This window comes from Dicentrarchus labrax, unplaced genomic scaffold (assembly GCF_905237075.1).
Source record: "Dicentrarchus labrax unplaced genomic scaffold, dlabrax2021, whole genome shotgun sequence".
NCBI classification, from domain to species: domain Eukaryota; kingdom Metazoa; phylum Chordata; class Actinopteri; family Moronidae; genus Dicentrarchus; species Dicentrarchus labrax.
This window is the reverse complement of record NW_026136711.1, coordinates 10,461,758-10,483,659: the sequence shown is the minus strand read 5'-3', so window position 1 is coordinate 10,483,659 and position 21,902 is coordinate 10,461,758. Positions and strand designations below refer to the sequence as shown.

At 39.4% G+C, this 21,902-nt stretch overlaps 1 protein-coding gene across 1 annotated transcript; it reads right to left on the bottom strand.

Annotated features, from left to right (window-relative positions):
* Window positions 1-511: 511 nt before the first annotated feature.
* On the bottom strand, window positions 512-15,473 carry prok2 (prokineticin 2). The gene is made up of 4 exons (XM_051414155.1): window positions 15,387-15,473; window positions 2,709-2,978; window positions 1,121-1,246; window positions 512-748 (listed from the first exon to the last, which is right to left on the bottom strand). Exons 2-4 carry the CDS (start codon window positions 2,901-2,903, stop codon window positions 623-625), a joined length of 447 nt encoding a protein of 148 aa, XP_051270115.1. The 5' UTR covers window positions 2,904-2,978; window positions 15,387-15,473; the 3' UTR covers window positions 512-622.
* Between the last annotated feature and the right edge of the window lie 6,429 nt (window positions 15,474-21,902).

Here is a 21,902-nt window from a genome sequence, read left to right as displayed (position 1 = left end):
TGCATGTGCAGAGTTTGACACTAGAAGGATGTTTTTACATTCATCTCCTGAAAGTGGAAAGTTGTGTGCTCACTGAAAATCTGATTTGTAAGGGGTGGGGCCTACAAGCATGATTTGTGACATCGCAAATAATTTGGGATGAGGACTGACTATTTGTGACAAATCACAAATAGTCAGTCCTGGTCCTGTATGCAACTTGTACAGTGTGATGTAGAAACTTGAAGCCACCAGTGTACATCCACTAAGAATGGGGTTAACAGTGAAGGAGGAGACATGTTGTGTCCAACAGGAAAACTTCGAAATTAACTAAATTTGAATATTCATCGATTCTGGAATTTTTAATGAGGTACAAGGAGGTAATGACTTTTTAAGGATTCTAATATGGTAATTATATGTTTTTGAGGAAAAAATATATCAGACACACATTATTGTTCCAAGCAGACTATTTGTATACATGTCTGGAGGGGATCTTTAAATATATAGTTAATTTAATCTGAACCAAAATGATGATGCCTTATTAAATATATCTCTTTATTCAAAATAAAATAAAAAGCAAAGTGAAAACAGGCTTTTAAACATAGTTACAGTGCATGTACAATAGTGTAACTTTAAGTGTTGGTCCTCAGAGGTAGTAGTCTGGATACTTGTATGTTGAGAGACATTTGTACTTCCCCTCCTCTATGGTGACACACGACAAATTGGGCAAGCAGGGGCAAGTATGGTGGAGCCTTTTCCCAAAGAAAGGAACCTGGGAGCAGAAAGAGAAACACCTTTGGTATGAAGTGTATTTCATTTTCATCAGGTGTAATGCATGCAGTGAAAGATTGTTTTTCAGGCCTCTTGTGTGAATTTTGAAGGTTCTAGGTGCTTTGAAAGCGATGGCACAACAGCAAACTCACAATATTAGCTACCGCAATATTAAAGCTGCAACAGACCACAGGGAAAAGTAGAACCAAACTTTACTGACAGAAAATCCCCTACTGCATCTTTGTAATATGGTGTGGATCAGCTCATGTACCCTATGACCTGCATCATCACTGCCATGACACCACTGTGTGGAGACAAATCGATGACGTGCGACACTTCACAGCATAGAGAGTACCTCTGGAGATGATCTCACCTTGTGGCTCAAAGGGTGACAGTCATCTCCTTCCTGTCCCATGGGCGTGCACATACGCAGGCTGCGAATCCACAAACTCATAGCGCAACACAGCCCCCCTCCACACTGAGAGTCCTTCTCGCAGGCCTACACAAACACACACAGACACACACACACACACACACACACACACACACACACACACACACACACACGCACGCACATCAATTCATATACATTAACATGCATATTAATGACTTAAGCAGACCAAAAAGACTGATTAGTTTTGAAGGAACCGACCGGCATATAATAACAATCTAATAATTAAAGCTTTATTTTTTTAATGTAATGAATTCCTTAATAATCTTATTAAAGTTTGTCATTATTATAAAATTTAAATAAAATGAGGACCAAAATGTATTGAACAGCTGTCACTGTTGTAACTGGTGCTATATCTAATCAAAGGAGAGATATAATTGGTAATTATGTGTGCAATTATATAATGCATGCATATTTGTAATTTTATGTAATGTAATTTAACAAAATGATGTGATAAATGGCAGGTAGTGTGTATAGTGAGCTTTTAGATAGGTGAGAAATGTGTTGCAATACACACTGCAAACTGTTGTTACCATAATGGTATATTATGCTAATGGTGTTATTACAGCATTAGTCATATCATACCTCTAAACACTTGAGGATTGGTGGGGATTTATTGTTTTGAGTGTCTGGATGAGAAGCCGAGTGACAGCTCTCACTTTGGATGAGATGAAGAGAACACAATGAGGAGGAACAGGAGTGATTTCATGTGACAGACGTGGATGAAAATCACTTTCTGTTTTATGGCTGCATGCTCCTCTCCCAAGTCACATCAGCAACACAGTATGAGAGGGTTGTTGTGACAGGGATGGCTGTTTTATTAGCAGGTTATGAGCATGATTTATGACTTGGATGGAGAAATGATTCAAAGGATAAGTTTGCAACTTCACTGCGGGTTGTCATAAATTGATATGTATTGATGGATAAAAAGATAGATATCACGCACATGACATTTTAAATTAAATAAATACAGACTGTGTGTGGCATCTCTAGAATCTATTTTATGTCACATTAAAAATGTTGGTTCTAAAACAAATATACATTTCTACATTATATAATGATCAATTTTAGTACAGGATGTTTCTCCTTAAATAAACTTTTAAAGCACAGTCAATTTCAAGTACTTTATATCATTATTTGGAGAATAATTTGCTATAATTTTAAACAAATGACAATTGAAGGATGAATGTTACAAGAAGGCTTGGTCACAGCATAAATAAGACATGTCAAACACGTAAAAGTCTTTTTCCTGCAGTTGTACTTTATATAATATATAGATATATTTGTCCTGTAATATATATTTTTTTAATTTCTTCTGATTCTTTTGTGTTTTGTGAGTATCCTCCATCTCCAACTAATACTATTCTTTTGCCATTTAAAACCAAAGAAAACATGATCAGGCAACATTTTCTTTAAAGAAAGCAGTAGTCTGAAATGTAAATACTTGTCCTGCATATTCCCATTACACCAAGAGCTTTCTAATTGTATATACCTGTTTGCTCCAACTTACCCCTGTGATGACTGCTGAAGATCCGTTCGACACCAACAACAGGGAGAAGAGCAGTAGGAGGAAGGACCTCATGATGAAGAGCTGTCTTTGCACTCCCGTGCCCTCCAGGGTGAAAAGTAAGGATGCTGAGGCTGTCGGACCTTGCTGCATGTGCATACGTGTCAGACCGCAGAGACAAGTGGCCTCCAAACTCATGTGTCGGGGGCTGGCGGAGGTTTATAAACCCAACCCGCCATTCAAAAACTCTGTGACTCACTCACACCAGCATCACTTCACCGAGGCAAAAAAAAAAAGAAGAAGAAAAGACCAAGGTAAAGTTTAACATGACAATGGCCCTGCCTGTAATTTTTCTGATAATTCTCCTGTCCTATATGATGAATTCATGTTTTCATACAAAAACGCTAAACTATGCTTAAGCTCGTCAAGATCAGTGTGGTGATTTACAGGGAGGCATCCTGTTTTATGTGTCCCCCCACCCTCCTCACTCACTCCAAGGCCACAGTTTTGAATACATCTTTTCAATCCCATTTTTAACAGTGTTCACTTATAAAGCTTTTGAGGCCACTGCAGCACTGAAAATAAATAGACTTGAGTGGCAAAGGCCACCTATGTCAAAGTGTGATTTGTTTGTGTTTGTTCTGAGATACAACAACAGTCAACTACGAGAGAAAATGTGCTCTATGCATGAAAAAGATGTGTCAGAGTTAGACCAAATCAAATCACCATATTGTCTCAACTTTTATTACGGGACACAGAGCTGGGGTGTTGCAATGTTTCTAAATAGCCCAGAATAGACAAATCAAACACCAGCTGCTGTTAGGACATTTCATGTTTTTCGTGAGTTTTGCAGCAACCATAGTTTCTCCTACACACTTCACAGTCCATTTCCATTTCCAGGTCGTCAAATACATTTGCGAGTGCTGTTAGTTGCAATCTTCACTGCTACACACAAGTACATGAATGGACCTAAAAGGGTACAAATGCTTTGTCGCTCCAGCTGTACCCTAGCAAGGTACAAGCATTGTGCATCTGAACATGGTACATTGTTGTACCTTCTTTTCTGTACCCCCAGTGACAAGAGTATACCTTTATGTCCTGGTACGAATCTCTTTTTTTAACCTTATGCAGGGAAGGTTCACTGAGAGGAAGGAATGCCCTGATCACATTTGTACCTGGAAGCTACCCAGTACAACCACAGCGGTTAGACTTATGGGCTTTGCTCAAGGGCACCAAGTGCTGCTTCTTTACTTTATTTATTGAAATAACAATTAGTTTACATCTTTCAACACTTTTCAGTACATTTTCATTGTAATGTTCAGCTAGAACTGATTTGTCCATAACAAGTAAATGCTGAATCAAGTTTTAAACTCTGTAAGTGTCAGCAGTGCCGTCTACAAGTGCACTTTCCATGGGCACATACCACACAGGACTGCAGGGGAAAAGACAGGTCGCACTATTCAACTCCTCAGGGGCTCCATAAGGGAGGGCCACGGCCTAACATGAAGTTCAATAAATACAGAAAAAGGAGTCCCCATGGAGGAATGCAAAGAATGAGAAAATAGATCCAGAATTAAACAGTGATAAAACTTAGATAAAATAAAATTGGGACTAATGGCTAGTGGAAGCATGTCACTCTGTTATACTGACAATTAGCTACTTGATTAAATTAACAAAAACACTGAAATAGATCCATTGTGAGCTTGCCAATACACTAAATAAGGGCATCAGTGCTGTCCTAGTTCTTTGCTCATGAAATTATTACTAGTAGCCTATTGTATTTCAATCAACCCATCTGTCAGCCATGATTTTGTACCTTTAAAATTAAACCAAAGGTCAACAGTTATCACTTTTCTGACAAATGTGCCTTTGGGTACAGAAATGATACCCCTGTTTCTCTGTGTTTAGCAGTATAGTTGCAGATTACAACACCCTAGCCTCACCCTCTCAGGAGGGGACGACACACAGCACAGGTTGGATTCGAACCCATGTCCGCTGCAGCAAGGACTCAGCCTTGGAACATGACATGCCAGCTCTACCAGCTACGTTACCTGGGCGCCCCTTATACTCCATTGCTGCCAGTAAAGGTTACACCTTTAAGTAATTTACCAATTAATAGTGTTTCATCTGTTTGATATCATTGTAAGCTGATGATCTTTGCAGCCCTTCACAATAGTGTCTGACTTCTAATAGCAGTTTTATCGTTTTATAATTTATTATATATACAGTATATTTTATTATACATAACAACCATATTTATATAATGGCAAGTGGCAATACCTCACATGGAAAAAAACAAAGCAAACAAATACACATGGACTGTGGTAGCAACCTGTGGAGACCTCAGATTACTGTAGTGAAGGAACAAAGTAGTACCATCGCCTGAAGTCAGTGTGTCTCAGAACAGTGGCACCTCATATCTAGCCGACTGACACGGCCAATCAACACTTCTGAGCTAAATCTGTCTTCATCACAGCTTGGCGGAGTGACACTGACAACTGAGTCACACAGGAAGATAAGAATCCAGCATGCAACAGTGACCCATAAATGCCCTGTTTCATCTCAACTACTATACTGAATAATGCAAACTATGGAAGACAAATTGGAAGGACCTTTTAGTATTTGTGGAGCACTGTCTAAACACACAGGGAATTTTCATTGGAAAAATAAGTTGTATTGTAGTTAATAGCAGTTTCACATTGTCCACATTTGACTAGAGGTACTAACAGCTGACTACTTCCTAAAGCTCCAAGGACATAAGGGTTTTATACTCTTCAAGAAGCTCAGAAATGTATTTTGGCCCAAGGTTGTTAAGTGATTTATAAACTAACAACCACACTTTAAAATATATTCTATGACGTGCAGGAAACCAGGTTTAAAGACTTAAAATCAGGCATAATGTGTTCAGTTCTCTGGGTTCTTGTTCTCTGGCAGCAGTCTTTTTGGAAAGGCCAGACAAAATACATCTCGTCTTCACATAAGACCTTTAATTTCTACTGTTTGTTTAGGATGACACTGGTTAGGTATGGCCTTGATGTGGCCTTGGTTCAGATCTGAGTCTATTAACAACAAGGTTTCTAATGTGGCCTTTTGTCTTTATAGTTCTGGAATCAAGCTGGTACCAAATACAATGACTTCTGGCTTGTCTTTATTTAACTGAAGGACATTTAACTGCAACCAGCTATTTATTTGTTCAAAACACGGGCACAACAGAATTGCATCGTTTGGGTGTTGTCAGCATAAGCATTATTATTTTCTTGCATAATTTGACCCACAGGCAGCGTGTACAGGTTAAATAAAAACCTTGAGAAGCAGCTGGACTTGCAAGATCAGGGGATCACACAAGAATCCATCTGGCCAGACAAGCTTTTGTGCTTACATCCAAACGCTGTGATTTGGACCAATCAGTGACCTGTGAGGAACTACTTGCAGTTACGACGTGAGCTACATGCGTGGTTTAATGCTAGGTGTATGTGACGACATGTCGGTGAAGTGGAAGCTTGAAAACAGCAATGGCAGTTGCTAAAGAGGTTAGCATAGATGCCACAAGAGCAAAGAACGACACTGAATACTTTTCTTGATGGAAAAGATGTTTTCACACTTCTGCCGACTGGCTACAGTGAGAGTTTGACTATGTTATATGGTTCATTTATCTAATTGGCTAAAGTTTGTCCATGATAGACAGTGATAGACAAATCACCTGCAGAGTATTTTTTGAAGGTGCCCGCCCTTTTCCAGTTTCCAACAACAACTTCCCAGAAGGTTCCGTGTAACAAACCATCTGGCGCATCCAGGTTAGATAAAAAATAGGGGCCCAAGAATCATACCCTTTATGATCCCAATTGTAACGATGTAACGTCTGCCTTTGAGATATGATATGAACCAAGATAACTGTACGAGAAAATCCTACACACTTCCTGTCTATCTAGAAGTCATATCACTCAGAAATATATTGATTGATCACATGACTTTTGTTCATTGAGGTTTGAAATGGAAACATATCCTTAAATCTCAACATCCTGCTTCTGTAAATAGAACAGTGTATATACACTATTACTTATTAGTAATATAATATAGTGAGTTATATCCAGTGTATTGCTGCCACAATGCCAAAATATTTAATAACTTGGCATGCATAATCTGAATGGTGCTATTCTCATTACTACACATTGTTGACCAACGCACATTTTAAATCCTTGAATAGACAGCACACCAAATGACTAGACTGCCTGCACAGACCAATCATTGGACAAAGTAACACAAACAAACATTTCATAAATAAAATAAAATCAGAAGAGAAGAAGTGAAGAAAAGGTTACAGCTTTATAAACTATAGCTATATACAGCTATACTGCAGAGAACAACCTTCTTTTTTCTTAGAAGAGCATTTGCATTCTGTTGTTTTACATGGGGTTTTGAAGTGAAGAGCATGGTTAAATCAAAGAAAACAGTAAACACAGAACAGGAGCCAAGGGCCTTAGAACAGAGAGACTATTTGAAGAAAATTGATCCATCTGGTTTAAAGTGAAGCTTCACATCAGTAAAATGAAATCTGGTTTGCTGCAGGTTTATTGCAACACTGAATATTTGTTTTACTGTTTTTTGAGGAGACAGAACTAATCATTATTTGCCTTTATGACGTTTATTATTACTATTGTTTCTAGTCTCACATGCTTTTCTAATTACCAGTTTATTTGGATCATGATCTCTTAAAAAAAAGACCTGACAGACAGGTCAACAGAGATTACTGGCTCCTGGGAACCCCCCCTTTTGGCAGCGTATTTTACACTAACTGTTTTCTGATCTAATGATAGAAGACAGGTACAGAATAGTGCTTACATCCTTGACAAAGGCCATTTCCCTGGGTGGCTGACCCACCACAGTGCAGCAGGATGAACCATGTCTTTAACCACTGGAAATAAACAGACATGTTGGATTTCACACACTGCAGCAGAGCCAGAGCTGCCGTCATTCACTCATCCACTGACTATCCTTCTCCGCCATCTCCAATCTCATTTGCTCCACATCCATAAACATGTGAGAGGGACACATGCCACTAGATTATGGCAATGTGGCGAACATCAGATTCTGTCTGCCAGGGCATGTCATCAGAGGATCAGCCGCTTGGATGACATAATGTCGCTGCTGTTGCTGCAGCATCACACTCTCAGCGGGCCTCCTTCTTTATTTCGTGCCACACAATATGCCAGCATCCCTCGCTCGCACATAATTGCAGTTTTTTGCCCTCTCTCTATTACGTGACGCTCTTGTCCAAGGTTTCATGTTGGCTGAATCCGGGTAATGCCAGGCCCCCCTCTGCTGGGCCAATCCCAGAGAATTAGGGAGGAGTATGGGTGAGCATGTTGTGTGTGTCTTTTTTTACTGTATAAACCTATTTATTGAAAATCGATATTCATTTGGGGACAATGGCATGACTGGATAGCTAGCAAGTCTTGTTGTTAAACAAGTTTGTTGTCAAATTATATGTACAGTTACTGTAAGAAATGTTACTGACTTTGAGTTATTCTTGCGTACATTAGTTCTGTCAGCTGTAGCTGAACCAAATGGTTCTGTGTGTGAAGGAACTAGAAATATTTCCTGTTGCTAAATCATATCTAAGGTTTGTCATTATTTACTGGAGTAGTGAAAAAGTGCATAAGAACCTTTTGGGATGGTAATGATTGTTTCAGGTATTAGTCCAACCCTCAGGTGTTACCAAGGAAACAGTTCTGGCCTGTAAAAAACTTGAGATTTTGATTGCCAAACGCAAGAAAAAATAAAGGGTCATCATTTTTTGTATGGTATAAGTGGGAAAATGCCCTTTGAGGTATCAATAATCAGGAATAAATGGACTCCACACAGGCAACTGTCAGACGGTTCTGGCCACGTTGTCCATTAATTTCTGATAATGGACACATGGGCATTAACCCCTCCTTACTGTATGGCAATATACAACTTATTTAAAGGGACATTGTGTAGTGTTTTAAGTATTTTATTTGCTAAAATCAATGTCTTCATTCATAAATGTGTCCTCATTGGTGTAAAATTACCTCTGCCAATGATCTGACTTATCCTCGTAAGCGAAGAATTTCTTATCTGTATATACATTGGACGGGCAAGTCCATGACGCTTCCATGTCGTTCCGCCATTTCGAAAAACTATAACCGCCGAGAGGGACATAAAGCACTAGCCTACCTGTCTAGCTAATCCACAAAGCGTTTTCGCTCAGAGCCAGCGTCACGTGACTGAAACCAGTTATAACAGAGAAGGAGATCAATGAGAGGCGCTTGTCTCTGCCCTGGCACATTTGAAAGTCTGCACTGCACTTTAGTTCATAATGGAGGATCACACTTATGCCGAGGCACAGGAGAAGGAATCCTCGTTGCCAAAAAAGCGAAAAAGGGAATTAAAAAGGCAACGTGACCGGCAAATTCAAAAAACTATGGTAAACATTGGGGTAGCTTTTCCCAGGTGGAAAGAGCTAATGAAGGAGAAAGACTTTCAAAGGGACGCTGAAGTTGCCTGCTTTCTCCTCGACAGGTAGGCTTCTTGGTACATAACGGCTACCGTAGTTGCAATACGCATTTGAAAACGTGAGGCACTAGAGAGCACTACTCGTTTGAATGCAAAATACAATTTCACCGCTAGATGGGAGAAATTCCTACACAATGTCCCTTTAAGGAAACGATGTGCAAAAAAGAGAAACATACCCGAAGAGCTTCATAAAGTAAGCCCCACTGATTATTCATTCCTTTTCTTTCAGTAGCACCGTCATGCCACTCCACAATCTACGCATCAAAGGAGCTCAGAGGCCGCCTAGTCTTACCTTGCTCCCCACTTATTAGTCTTTCATACAGTAGTATACGGGGAGACGAGAATTTTGTCCTTGGCTGTCCAAATAACAGCTGAGGACTGGATGTACCAAAACCTGAAGGACAGAAGAACTGCTACAGTTTGGTAAAATCATTCTGAACTCATTCAAGGTGGTGAAGTTCAATGCAAGAAATTCTGGCTAAACCAAAGTGGTATTTTGAAATAACAGTTTCAACTCAGCTATCTCTAATCCTCTCTAAATATTTTGGATATATAAAAATAATACTAAGGATGATAATAATAACAATAATATTCTTATTCAAGCACAACACTTGTCATTTGCTTTCTATAATATTTCTTGTGCGTAATGATATTTCCATTACGCACAAGGTCATAGGTATTTCATTCTCAAGACTGTCCTTGCTTTTGTGCCTTCCTTCCACAAAGGCTCACGGCCGTCATCTATTAACGCCTCACACGCATGTGACAGCCTAAAAGTAATTATCATTCTTTCTGTCAGAAAAGCCCACACTTTTGCATCATCTACAAATTCCATTGCACCTTGACATGAAAAGGGTTCATTGCTTAATTGGATGAGTTGTTGGGGTTCTTACAGAGCTGCTTACGAACGATGTTTAGACATTACGCTAATTTAATGGTTAATTACACGATTAGCTTAGTCGTAACTGAGATGTGGAGTCAGAGTAAGAACACAAAGGGCAAAAAGAAGTCACGTCATTTTATGGTTAGCGTTTTCTACGAAATGTAACATTGTTTTTCAAAAATGAGCAAGATAAAGGTAGCAATAGCTCAAAGGAGGAGGATCCTCTACTACTCTACTGCATGAGGTTGCACCAGCTATTCACCGAGTTTGGGCTTACCACAGGGTCCAATGTGTAACATGAATGAATGTTGGCAGACACTGAATATAATATTCATAGGTATATGTGTGATAATGGCATAAATAAATTCATCCTTAAGCCTGTAATAAGGTATGCTAGATGTATTACATATATTTCTACTCACATTCATATCCACCTGTCTATCTACGTGTTTGAGTGTCTACATATAATAGAGAAGAGGGCTGCTTTTGAGAGTACAAAGAAGGACTTGCAGCTATTCAGTGTGCATAAAGCGTCTGCTATTCAAAATTCAATGTGAGTAGGGTCCGCAATTATCCTCTGTCTGTCTGATTAATGTTTTTTTGCAGGGAGAGAGTGGTGCTGCCACGTTCCAGTGAGGTTTATAGCCATCTCGGTGAGTCATTTGATTTGGCTTTACAGCAGAAGACAGAAAGTGCCAAACCAAACTCACCTTTGTGCCAGTCTGATATCACTATTCACTGTTAGATGAACTTGATGAACTGAGTCTGGACACCTTACCCAATATGTGTATATGCATGCAATTACTTTTTGTGTTGTTCATAATGGAGTACACTAATGATGAAGACATCGTTAGAGATGTAAACAAGTAAACAAGCCTGGCAGCTTTAGATGTCTCATTAAGTTAAAAAAGACAAGCCAGTTAAAGGTACAGATATGTGCCACAGATGCTCATTATCCCATAACAGCTCCTTGACATGCAACTGGAGACAAAGAGACGAAGTTGGTGCCAGTCTTCATATCAGATGTTGTGCGAGTGGACCAAAGGGGCCAATCTCTAAAAAGTCAGTACTTTTTAATAACCTTCAGAAAGGTTTTGATTGCAGGAATGCATCAGCGGCTATTACCACTTTCACATTCTTGTTTTTATCTCAACTTCACCCGGACTGACATAATTCCTATCTCATTTTCTCCAGAGTGCCTTGATGTCTGCAATAGTCCACAGTGTACAAGGATCTGTGCTGATTTGTGCAATTTCAACGCACAAAGCAATGACTTGCTGTGCAGTGGTCAGAATGATGGGTAACGTGTCATACCTCTCACTTGAAACACGCCAGGGGATGCTGGGGTCGGGTCCTTTGTATAAATCAACCCAGCATGGATATGGCACACACAGGGTGTTACTGACACCGGTGGGTACATGTTGTGTTTCTGCAGGCTGATGCTGACATGCAGTGGCATGGTAAGCTTGGATGGCTCTGGGGCCTGACACTACATTGCATGGGTTAGGTCATTTGAGGGCCTGAGTAAGTGGACTGTCATGGCGGATCTGCCCTGAGTGACCATGTTCCAGGATTCGTAAATCCTACTATCATTACAGTTGCCGAAAACCCTGATCAGAGTCGGGCCATTACAGGATTTGGATCCAACAACATGTGGGTTGATTGATATAAAAACCCACGGAAGAGGAGTAGGACCAAATGTGAACATTTTATTTGAGTTCAGAGTTTAAAGTAAAAACTAAGTTTAAACTCAGAATTATGACTTTTTTCTCAGATTAAATGATCTGAGATTAAAATCAGAGCTCAAATACATTTTTCACATTTGGCCATAATCCTCTTCCATAAAAACCACACATTTAAGTGTACGTTCTGTTTGTGTCACTAACAAATGCTGCATTATGCACACTCACAAGTACAAAATCATTTTAAGAAATCAAATTGATACCGGATAGGAATGAGAAAAACACAAAGTAGTTCAAAGGTAGAAAACGGTGGCATGGCAGCAAAGCAGTCAATGTCTGCGGAGCTTCATATTTTATTAAAATATCATCGCTGACTCATGCTCTGGCCTTCCTTGGAGCATGGGGAAGATTAAGAAAATAGTCTAACCACAAGGTGAAAGCTGCTTTGGAGCTTTCAATCATATATCATCATTTCATGAGTTTTCTCAGGTTAAGACTCCACATGGACAGTAAGAAAAAAAATTACTATGTTGAAATAATGGAAATCTGAACATCGTTGACAAGTGAGCAAATTATATCTGCTCAAGAAGAACATGTGATATGATCGAAATTTTCACAATAGCTACTAAATAGACGAAAATAAATGCTTTAGTTGAGAGCATGCACTCCTTGAAAATGTCACTTCACCAGTACAAAGCCCCACCTGGGGAGACTCCACTACAGTGTGCAAGGTGAGGGTCACGTGACCCTATCGCTAGTGAGCTAATGCCAGCATGCAAGCTTTTGATACAGTGATATTTATTAACTACACTGGCTGTGGGCCAGTGTAATCTGACAATGCTGCTTTATGAGTTTTCATTTGTAAAAAAATGGTGCAACTGTCACATTTCAGGAGGGATTAATTATTGGTAATGATGTTTGTTGTCTAATCTGCAACTGCATTGAGCTGTGTCCTCGTCATTATCTGATATTTCTCCAGCAGACGGCTGTGGGAGCTCTTTTGAAGGGCATCAGACCCACACAATAAAGAATTTGAGGAAAATGTCTGTGATAACAGAGCTGTAAAACAAAAACTGAAAACTTACTTACAGTATCTTGAAAGGATCATTAAATGTGGGTGTTAAAATCTTGCTGTAGGGAGTTTTACACATTTTCTGGGAATAGTTGTGTGCTTCCTTACTTTTTACTGTGCTCAACAGTTTAAGTAAGGCCACGGGTGTGCAAACCACAAACTGTCAGTGTCAGGGGAGCTCACTTTTTTTTAACTGGGGGGTTGTGTGTGTGTGTGTGTGTGTGTGTGTGTGTGTGTGTGTGTGTGTGTGTGTGTGTGTGTGTGTGTGTGTGTGTGTGTGTGTTGCAAAGAAACATTCATGCAAAGAAACAAGTTGGCAACAGCCTACATCACACTATAGGCTATGCAATACTGCCAACCAAAGCAGGGCAATATTCCATAGGTTATCTGCAAAAATAATCACATAGAGGTCAAATAGTAAAACTGCCTATAAAAACACAAATATACAAAATAAAAACAGAGCATGCCAAGTTGCCCAAAAGGGATGCAACAACGGTTAAAATCACATATAAATGAGCACATCAATTTCTAAGTACAATTAAGACATAAAATGCGAGGGCCACCTATCAAACCTAAAATACCCAACCCTTTGAGGTAAGTAAGTTTATGATATTGTGCCGCACGCATCACTTGATCATGGCAAGCAGGCGTGCATGCCGGTATCTTTATTAAAGTGAATTAGTGATCATGCATGAATCATACTGTAGCCTAATTTTACACGTGATCCATGATGAGGAAGATACAGAAAGATAGAAATGCATGGCAGAATAGCATATTGTCGCAAATCATGTTTTTAGGGAAGCTCATGTCTTATAAAGAGGAGCCTGGCTCCCCTGTAGTTAACACCCTAAAGGCTACTAAAAATGATTGTAGTGGTCACTATATAGTCTACTAATATCCATTCATATACACAGCAGCAACATTGTTTACTGCATCAAGTTTTTCTTGGTTGGAGATCACCTACAGCAGTCCATTATTAATAAATGATAATCATGCAGATGCAGGTTTCTGAACTTAAATATGACGGGTGGCTGAGCTCTATATGTGGGAAGATCTGGATGATGTCACAGCTGACCCATGCATTACTAATGAAGACTAATTGTGCCCAGGGGTTTCGTGACCTTATTCTGTAGCTAGCGAGCATATAGATATAGTATTTTCTGTACAAATAGCAGAGTGGTTTCCACGTGCTGTAACTGCTTGGGAAGAAACAGGAAACATTACATTAACAGGACCGCTGTAACCTTGAACTTGTTTTTCTTCATCATTCAAGCCACAGAGAAATTACTTTCCATGCCCTACATCTTTTCCCCAGAAGTTACAAGGCTTTTCTCCATTTGGAATTTTGACAGAATCATGTCCTATATCCTAACATAACCAGCTTTGACTTCAGTAAAGACACAGTTTTTACTTTTTTAAAACCTCAACTAACCCCCAGTAAGTCTCTGAGGCACAGACTAACACAAAAACAGCATGTCTATCATCAGAGCAGGCAAAGTTTTCCAGAACTGCAGAATGAGTGTAGGGAGAGTATTTGAGGATGCAGACCACACAGTCTGTCCCCAGCAGCAAAAAAACAGAGCAGAAGTGCAGACATGGGTCAGTCAGTTCCTTCCATGGAGCCAATCGTGGCCTTAAATGCCTGTTATCCTCCAGGAACATTGGGTTACAGCCTCTAATCTGCCTGCTATCTCTGTAACTCTGCCTCCTTTTTCCTCTGTGGTTTTATCTTTCGAGGTTGAATATTTAAAAAGATAGAACTCACATGCAGGTTTGATACCTGAGGTGTCAACTTTTGGATGCTCTGTAGCTCAGAACAGCACTGCACCAAGTTTTACCATTGCAGCAAAAATACCTGTTTCACACTGATTATCACATCTGTGGCTGTTTAAGCACTCTGGATAATAACATCCGACCCACGGGCCTTTGCATTTACACCTGGTGCTAATATGCGTTCCAATTACCTTTATTTTGCTGCATTGTGATTGGACCTCGGTATGCAAAATAGTTGGGTGGGGCTGTTGATGTCATTCACTTTTGAATCTGTTTTTGAGAGGTAAGACTTGCTAGCTACTGCTACTACTTGAACAGTAGTTTTTCCTGGCTTGCTTAAGTTAGCTGGAAGAAGTGGAGTGTCCCTTCTGATTGCATGAATGAACCATTTTTATCTACAGAGTGACAATGTCCTCTTCTACGGAGTCTGCCATCTTGAACCGCCATGTTTCTACAGTAGCCCAGAATGGACAAACCTGGCCAAAACTGGCTCTAGATAAGGACTTTTTTTTTGCAACTTTTGCAGACACCATAGTTTCTCCTACACACTTGGAAGGCGAGTGGTATTCAGTAAGTTGCAATCTGCAACTATGTTAAGGATATAAATGTATTTAATTATTTAGATATATGTGTTTTAACAGCTGCCTGTTAAATGATAATGGGAAAAGCTGTAATAATGAACTGATGTTCTATCTAACGTATCCATAGGATAGATGATGTATAACAAATCAGCTCACTACAAACTCGCTCCTCTTCCTTCCTGCCTCTTCACCTCTCCTGTCCCTGCCTGAGCCTGCAGTTTCTAGTCCTTGTTGGAGCTGCTGTTGATCACCTGGACTTTGGTTGTGTCGGAGGCTGTGTTCATTCCAAGCCCCCGTCACCGGGAGGCTGTTGACCCCAGCTCCCTTGACACCTCGCCTCACTGTGGCTATGGCGCCCATTCTGGCCCGCTCTCCTGCTTCTCGTACAGCTCGTACAGTTAGCACTTACAGCAGGGTTGTTACAAGTGAAAGTGTTGCAACAAACCCCTGATTCTTAAGTACTGGTGACAAGTGCGTTGACTAAGAATGAGTTGACATTCCATGACATTTTATCTCAAATTTTATATACTATCATTTTATTTTTTCAATGCATCATATTTTAGTTCTTATGCTGTATGTAAATTACTATAGCTGTCAGATTAATGTAAAATATTTCTTTTGGAAATGTGGTGAGGTCGAAGTAGAAGTGTATCAAGTAAAGTAGAAGTAAGAATTTGTGACTATTTCTTTTTTACATTTTCTTCACCATTGCATTACACATAGACATAGACAGGGGGGATTGGTGCTTATATGATATTCACCTTAACCATTAGGCTGCCAGGATGCCCGAAAGATATATAATGTACATTAAAATGGTGTTACCCATTTTAATACACTTTTTATACAGTTTTACAATACATTTCCACCTTCTCTGCCACCACCATCCTGAGCTTGCTTACCCAAGACGACTTCCCCAGGGTAAGAGATGTCCTGGATAACAAGGTTCTCCCCTCATTAAAGACCAGGCCTGGCAAATCCTCCCCAACTCCTGTTTATGGAGGAAGATTCCCCTCCTCCCTCTCAACCCTCCAGAGGTTCATGGTCTCTGATGGAGAGCCTGAAAGCTGTGACTGGGTAATATTTCAGAGAGTGAGTGTTTCTTCTGCTTCTGTATCTGGGTAAAGCCTGGGTTCCTTGACTTTTTTTTTTTTTAATCTAGCTGTCTCATCTTGTAATGGGATCAGACCCCACTACAACATGTTCTTACACATTAAAAAACATGATGCACGGCTATATCCTGAGAGGTTGTGCGGCATGTCAAACAACCTCAAGGAGTAAACACACTGCATCCGTGGGGAGAATTGGAGCAGCACTTAATGTGCATAAATATGCAGACTGGTCCATAGATAGCTTCACTGGGTGTTAATGAGCGCTGTTATTCATGTAGAGAATTACAGCAGCTAGGTCTGGCTTCTTAATTACAAAGGAAACACCACACCTGACTGCACAGTCATTTGTGAAGGGAACAAAACAACACTGCAGCATGAAAAGGAAGAGAAACCACCTATGTTGTGGTTTGATGAGTTATGTTTAACCATGAAAAACTCTTCTAAGAAAAGCTATCAATCAAAAACTTAATTAGAATTTCGTCTTATTTCTCTTATTAATTTTTATTCCTGGACATTTCAGGAGAGTTGCTCATGAAGCCTATCAGATTATGAGAAGTAAATAGTAGTGGCTGATGAAACTGTAGTCTGATGCAATGTCTGTATGGCAAAACACTGTACAAATGACCTTAAAAATGAAATGAACCAAATTAGATATGCATATAATAGACACAATTTTTGACTGATGTTCCACATGTCTTACCTTTATCTCACTGCTGTGTGTAACTTGATAAAAGACGGAAACTGTGGAGCTGAAGTTAGGGGCCATTTCAAAAGTGCATACCAAAAGGCTATGCAAATTTTTTGTCAATAGCTTTCTCATTTTTTTTGATAAATAAAATGTATTTCAATCTAGACCTCCTCCAATTGCATGGTCAAAAAAAATACAATAGGTAAAATTATGAGGTAAAAACAAATATCAGGTTTACTTACTGGTTGTTTGTATGCACATAGCCCCTAAAGGGGGCACAGCAAACATTACACGATCTATTTATAGTCTCAAACACCACAGTCTTTTCACACCAGCTTTCCATTTACCTGTTCACAAACTGAACATCAAAAGTCTTCTTCTGCAACCTAGCTTCCTGATTCCCAGACAGCCCATTTAACCAGTCTGCAGAGGTTGTCCTTATTCATCACAGACCTATTATGGTGTGTTTTAGGTCAATAGCTCTCTCATTTTTCATCTTAGATACTTCAACAGTCATCTGGTCCTCCAACATAATATATACAAGCTAATGTTTTTGAAGGAAATCATGCATTATGGCCAAATGCAATTCTTCCATTAGTGTCCTGCTCTGTTTCCACTTTTAATTTCTAAGGAGATTACAGTTATACAATTTTTTTTAGACAGCTGAAGCCTACTTTTGTTATTTTTTGGAAGGTGGGGTTTAAATATATTTTCTTATTGCATTAATTTACATTTTCATGCAAGTAGTATATTAATTTGTTGAACACAGATATACTTTAGTTTTGAGGGAATAAAAGACAATAGAAAACAATTTAATGTAGAAAATGAAGCATATTAGATATTTCTAACCACTTCTTTAAGTCACTCCCACCTCCTGTACAATCCAAATACAGATATGATTGCAAATATTTCTGTTAAACACAGATACAGATCGTCCCTTTGCGTTACACCCCTAGTTCTGATGAATCTAGATTATACCAGCTTACCCACCGTTTTATCTGTGAAATAATTTACTCAGCTTTTTGTGTTTCTGTGAATGAATCATACAGTGACTGAGTGTGAATTCACAGTGAGAGGTGTGAGTGTGCTGGCTCAATTTCAGACACAGTGTGACTTCTGCAGCCCAGCATGGCACCCTAATGTTGGTATCACTCTGTCTGAACTGTCTGAACAAAATGCATTATGTGTCTCGGACCATTTCTATATTGTGAACTGATATTGAATTTTTTACATTTTTATCACTGCCTGCATTTCTGTATTACACCATGTCATTGTAAGCCTACATTATAGCTTTTAGGAGTTTGTTTTTATCCAAATTTTAGCATTTCAGAAGTTTTGTCTATGACATGTAGATATGTAACCTAACCCCTGGAAACCAAATCTCAAACTTCATTCCATATCACAAGTAACAATAATGTATGCTCATTTATTACAGTATCTTACACATTTAGAAATACATAATGGAAGAAGAGAAGAGTTCAGTCACAAAGAGCGTATCTGACATAACTGAATATATCTCTATCTATCACAGAAAAGTAAAAGTAAAAACTCTGGTTCTATTGTGGTTATCAGGGGCACGCAATTATTCCCAGCTGCCCATTCAAACACATTTCCCTTTATTCCCCTAATATTTTTAGAAAGACAATTTCCGCCCTGTACAAGGGCCTCACATATATTATGCAAGATGCTGTGGAATAGTACATTGCCTTTCACCTTTTATCTCTGCAGCCAATTTGATTATCCTTTCATTTTATTCTATTTCCAGGAAATCAGATTCTTCTTTCTGTTCACTTGGGATGAGAGTGTCTTCTGAAATAATGTAAAATGTTTTTCAAAAGCAGAACATTTTCATCAATAAACCTGGGTCCTGGGTGGGTGCCTTACAGATACAAGGTTGAATATGAGGTAGTTATTCATTATTGCTCAAGATGGTCAAGCTGAAGTACAGTGTGTAGTTTTGTGTAGTGTAACACTGAAGACTCCAGTAAAATTGCCCCAAACCGCTGTATCTTAAAGGTTCAGTGTGTAACATTTTATCAAGGAATCAAGGTAAACATTTTTACCATTATACAACACAAGGTTGTGTAACAAAATTAAAGTTTGCAGTTTCTTCATGCTACACATAGAAAAAGATAATTAAATTCATAGAATAACATATGATAATAAAATAAATCAATATAAACAGTTATTTATATACATATATGCATACACATATACACATCAAAGCTTTGGGGTCGATTGCATTCTGGAGGTGTGTTTACAGCAAGTGTGCAGGGTTGGCGTGGCCTATGGTGTTTGGCGGTAGGGCTCAATGTGATATTTTTTCATGGGGCCCAAAATTCCTGGCGGCACCCCTGTACAGGATGAACTGTGACAGCAAGGGGGATCAAAGATGCTCTCCAGGCAAACACTGTCCCTGCTCCTCACACTCACAATGACACATAGAGCTTTGTGTGTAACACAGATATAACAACTCAAAGATAGCATGTATTTGCCTTCAGGGGAACAGCTGACTGCTTTGTCCTGATTCTCTGACGGAACCTTGGCAGATGTGCCAGTGTGACAGAAAGAAATATGAATACAGACAGTTTCACGAAAGGGGAAGTTGTGACAGTTATTTATATTTTTGTGTCTGTGCTTAAAGGTTGAATTGCATTTCATGCTTTTGAGCTTAAAATGGGATGAATCAGAATAGCACTGTATCTCTCCTGACAGACATTGCTGGGTCTGACGTGGCAGGACATCACACATACACACACACTGCTCTCTGCTGCTAAGGTGATGCGACACTTGGAAACACTTTAAACCAAAGCCTTCACTCTGTCACTTTGCTTAAAATCTACATTACAAAAGTGTTTTGAAATCTCAAAAGTTAACAGTTTCTCTTCTTTTAGTAATGCTACATATGAGGTGCACTGCAGCAAACTTCTGTTTATGTAATATAAGCTAATAATGTAATATTATTAATATCTCATAAAAGGGCAGTAGGAAGTTAAACAACACTTTAAAAATAAGAGTGCTGAAATAGCATTTCATAATCATGGGTTGGATTTTGAAAAGGTATCATTTTATTTGATCTTTTTATGTAAAAGTATACAAATACATGCTATCTTTCAAAAAAAAACCTGGTCACTGTACATTTTAGCAGAAGTTAAGTAAATACATTTGTCCATTTTTGGGCTGGTTTCAGCTGCTGATTCTGTGCTTGTGTTTACGGCAACAGGTCGGTGCATGTGGGATTGACTCAAAATAAACTACAGTGTGTGTGTGTGTGTGTGTGTGTGTGCGTGTGTGTTCATTATATTGAAAGAACTTGTCACCAATTGCAACAGTGAGGCTCAATGATGTGTTTTTAATAGTTTTTGGAACAACAATGGAGCTCTATGGCAGTGAGGAATAAGCTATATCAGGTCTGAATACACAGGATAATACATTCTTGTTTTTGCATTTTTCATGGGATTTGTTGACAGTAAGATAAAAATAGAATATCCCCAAAATTATCCTTCAAAAACAGTGTGAGCAAGTATGTGTGTGTGCAAATATGGACAGAATTCATAGGCATGCAAAAGGTAAAAATAATAAGGTGTTCTTGACTCCTCTCCAGTCCCATTGGCTCTTAACTCCCAGCTCACACGGAGGCAGCCCAGTGATTAAAGACCCAGCCTGCCGTTTACTCCTCCCAGATCTCTGCATTTCACCTGCCGCAGGCCAAAGCTATCACCTCTAATACACTTCCTTCTCTCCAGATGATAATCTGACTTCCTGCCTCTTTGTCAATGTCACTTTAATGGCTCTTGTCCCATTCATCAGACCCCCTTCCTCCCACATAGGACTCCTCTGAGTACACCTACAGCTTCTCCCTGTCCGCCTTCGCTCGCATCTGCCGTCTCTTGAAAAAGACCCTGCTGTGTTTATTCATGTTTGGCAGTGGGAAAGTGCTCTTCAAGTGCTTCTTTCATATTTCAGGGATAGGCGCTCTGGTTCAAGACACGCTTGATGATGACATCTCAGCGCTGGGGTCGTCTCTTCGGAGCAGGAAGTCAAGGACAGCTGAGCACGCTGACTGAGAGATTCTCATTCAGCCAACAAAACTACTTACGAGGCAAATAAATAAAGAAACATAATTGGCACAAAGTAGCAGTAACAGCATTATTTATAAATGATATTCTGATCAGTAAAAGAGGAGGATATCTCTTTGTGTCTATGTTGGCTTATTGTATTTTGTGTGACTCTTAATTCTATTAGAGGGCATCGATCAATAAATTGGATTAGACACAAGGTGAATTCACATGTTTCATGCAAGCTCTGCTTTTAATTAGGCGGTTAATTGAGCCTGCTTCCATTGAATTATAGGACACGACAGGGCGTCCATTTAATTAACTCAGCCTGGCTGTTGATATAGTAATGCAGTTCAATAATGGTAAACTTTAGACGGGCACTTAGTCGTTTTATAAGGAGTTAGGGCATCTGTTTGTGCTCCTATTTGAGGCTTATTTAGTCTTTAAGTCAGCAGAGTAGTGTGTGGATAAAAAAAATACTTTTTTTCATCCAGTTATCGCCTACACACTACTCTGTGTGGCTTTTCAGAATGATGTTACAGATCCTGCCTTTCCCTATAAAGAATAATAAGATGTTACTGTCTGTATCAGTACCTAAGAGAGGTCCGAAAATATAGGCTTCACACACACATACACAATGCAAATGTGATGCCTGCAGTCAACATCCCACCAGATCACATGGAAGCGAAGATGTGACTCCAGCACATTGTTCAGCTAAATTGCCAGAGTGCTCCTCTAAAAATAGGGCACACAGCTGAGAGCTCTGGGGGATGTGGCACACGGCAGGAGGGGAAAAAAGGGCTTTCACGGAAAAGCA

Bases quoted from the DNA above. Each gene is read 5' to 3' on its own strand.
- prok2 (XM_051414155.1), bottom strand. From the start codon at position 2,903: ATGAGTTTGGAGGCCACTTGTCTCTGCGGTCTGACACGTATGCACATG. The intron at 1,247-2,708 runs GTAAGTTGGAGC...GTGTTTGTGTAG, and splicing joins CTTCAGCAGTCATCACAGGG to GCCTGCGAGAAGGACTCTCA. The intron at 749-1,120 runs GTGAGATCATCT...TTCTGCTCCCAG, and splicing joins GTCACCCTTTGAGCCACAAG to GTTCCTTTCTTTGGGAAAAG.